Source organism: Ovis canadensis, chromosome 15, assembly GCF_042477335.2.
Source record: "Ovis canadensis isolate MfBH-ARS-UI-01 breed Bighorn chromosome 15, ARS-UI_OviCan_v2, whole genome shotgun sequence".
In the NCBI taxonomy this organism is placed as follows: domain Eukaryota; kingdom Metazoa; phylum Chordata; class Mammalia; order Artiodactyla; family Bovidae; genus Ovis; species Ovis canadensis.
The window spans coordinates 52,741,533-52,744,211 of NC_091259.1; the positions used below are offsets into that span (position 1 = coordinate 52,741,533).

General features: G+C 39.3%; 1 protein-coding gene across 1 annotated transcript; it reads right to left on the bottom strand.

Annotated features, from left to right (window-relative positions):
* Positions 1-1,481: 1,481 nt before the first annotated feature.
* Positions 1,482-2,421, bottom strand: LOC138420482 (olfactory receptor 5P6). The gene has a single exon (XM_069553714.1). The coding sequence runs from the start codon at positions 2,391-2,393 to the stop codon at positions 1,482-1,484; it is 912 nt and encodes a 303-aa protein (XP_069409815.1). The 5' UTR covers positions 2,394-2,421.
* Between the last annotated feature and the right edge of the window lie 258 nt (positions 2,422-2,679).

Genomic DNA, 2,679 nt, shown 5'->3' on the forward strand with positions numbered 1-2,679 from the left:
GAATTGCAGCACGCCAGGCCTCCCTGTCCATCACCAACTCCCAGAGTTCACTCAGACTCACGTCCATTGAGTTGGTGATGCCATCCAGCCATCTCATCCTCTGTCGTCCCCTTCTCCTTCTGCCCCCAATCCCTCCCAGCATCAGAGTCTTTTCCAATGAGTCAACTCTTCTCATGAGGTGGCCAAAGTACTGAAGTTTCAGCTTTAGCATCATTCCTTCCAAAGAACACCCAGGACTGATCTCCTTTAACCATATATAAAAATACCTTCATGGCAACATCTGGATTGGTGTTTGACCAAACAACTGGTCACTCAAATTAACACGTAAAATTAGCAATCTCAGAAGTATTATTGTAAAATGTATAAATTGATTGCTGGAAATAGAGCTGCTGACAGTAAAAGTAAAGAGAAATAGAAAAATGTAGGACTCAGAATATAAAGACTTGGTAGTTAAATGTAGATGTTTGAAGGTGAAAAAAAGAAATCAATTCAGGTTTCTGAATCAATCAATATGTTTATTGAATGATGGTGCTACTTATTGAGGTATGGAGCACTGGAGGGGAGCAAGTTGGAGGTATAAGGATATAATTAGTTTAGTTTCAGATAATTTGTGCTTGAGAGTCAACAAACAAAAATATTTCTATCTGAAGGTTTAGAAGACAGGGAAAGAGAAATAAATATGATAGTCATCAGTATATACAGATAAATTTCACAGGGGAAATATAGTCTAGTTTGCTCAAGCTTTCTTAGTAGGATGTGCATCTGACTATGAACACTCCCTAGGAATTAAAGAGCTTGCCTACTTACTCCCTAGGAATTCAGAAACCCTGCTTATCTTATACAGAGAAGTCACCTGTTTTGACCTGAAAGAATTCACAGTTGGTTTGGACAGGGGTATCTCATCCTTTTCTTTAATGGGTCCTCTATGACTAGGCTGGCGCCAGAGATCAAGAACACAGACCAGAATTTATGGGTCCAAAAGTCCCACTGCTAGAAGATAAACTTTCTGCAAGAAGAAAGTCTCCAGCAGTTTTACTGTCTGGTTCTATTTGGTCATCTCCCCACAGAATGTATTTAGTCATTACTCTAATTATCATGCTTATTTCAGGGTAAGCTGCTGCTGAAGATGGACATAGTCTGAGAGGTTTGAAAGTACAAAACCCCTAACTTACAGCAAAGAATGTCTTTTGAAAAGGTATGAATACAATTTTGAAAGAATTTTTAGCATATCAAGTGTTTTTTACATAGGAACAAATATGTTTGTTATGATAACTTCAATTTTGCTTTATTAAAGAGAACTTACTATTAGCCTCTGATTAATAATTTGGTTTCAGAAAATCCATCTTCTACCTTCACCAAGAAGCTCCACATTGGCTAATTACATATGGACCATTATATTTAGAGCACAACTACTCAGTTTCTTTTTATTATTATATTTATGGTATTTTATTATATTAATTCCTACAAAACAACAAACTTCACTAAGAAAATATTTTTCTAGCAAGCTTTCTCTTCAGAGCCCCCTTAATCTCATTGTTCCTGAGGCTGTAGATGAGGGGGTTCAACATGGGGATCACCACCATGTAGAACACAGACACCACCTTGTTCTGGTCAGTTGAGTAGCTGGACTTGGGCATCACGTAAATGAACGTGATGGTCCCATAGAACAGAGTGACTGCTGTGAGGTGGGACGTGCAGGTGGAGAAGGCCTTGTGGCGCCCCTCGGTGGAGTGCATCCTCAGGATGGTGATGAGGATGTAGACGTAGGATACAGCTATGACAACTGCTGTGACCACAATGATGGAGCCAGCCGTAAATGAGGGGACAACTGCAGGGATACTGACGTCAGAACAGGAGAGCTCAACCAAAGGAGCAAAATCGCAGAAAAAATGATTGACTTGATTTGGTCCACAGAAAAGTAAAAAATAGAAGGAAATAGTAAAGGAGGAAGCATCGAAAAAACCACCTATGTAAGCCACTGTGAGTAACTGGACACAGACTTGTGTGGACATTTTGGTGGAATAAAGCAGTGGGCTGCAGATTGCTGTGAAGCGATCATATGCCATGGCAGCCAGAAGGATGCACTCAGTTGACCCGAAGAAAACAGCGGAACCAAGCTGGATGGCACAGCCAGGGTAGGAGATGGTATTTGTCTCCACCAGGAAGTTTACAAGCATATTGGGTGTAACAGAAGATGAATAGCCCACATCAGCAAGGGCCAAGTGGCTCAAGAAAAAATACATAGGATGATGGAGCTGAGATGAGATTCTGATAAGAATGATTGTGCTGAGATTCCCACATATGGTCACCAGGTAGATACAGAGGATGATCGTGAAGAGGATGATTTGAAGGACTGGGTCGTTTGTTAAGCCCAGTAAAATGAACCCTGTCATTGCAGTGTGGTTCCCATGCCCCAGGGAATCCATAAAATAAGGTGGCTGCTACCAAAGTGAACCTATGATGAAACACTGCATTAAAGAAATTGTAAATTCAATGGTTCTATTTTCATGAATACATATAGAAGCTATTATAAGCAAATTATTCAAGCTAAGTTTGGATTTTTTAACTTTAGATTCTACATTTTATACATGTTTGTCTTCTCTATTTAAAAAATTGTTTTTAGTAAAAACACTTAAAAAAAACAGCTTCAAATAATGTAGATTTTTCCCTCTATATTTA

Coding starts and splice junctions, on each gene's coding strand:
- LOC138420482 (XM_069553714.1), bottom strand. CDS start 2,393: ATGACAGGGTTCATTTTACTGGGCTTAACAAACGACCCAGTCCTTCAA.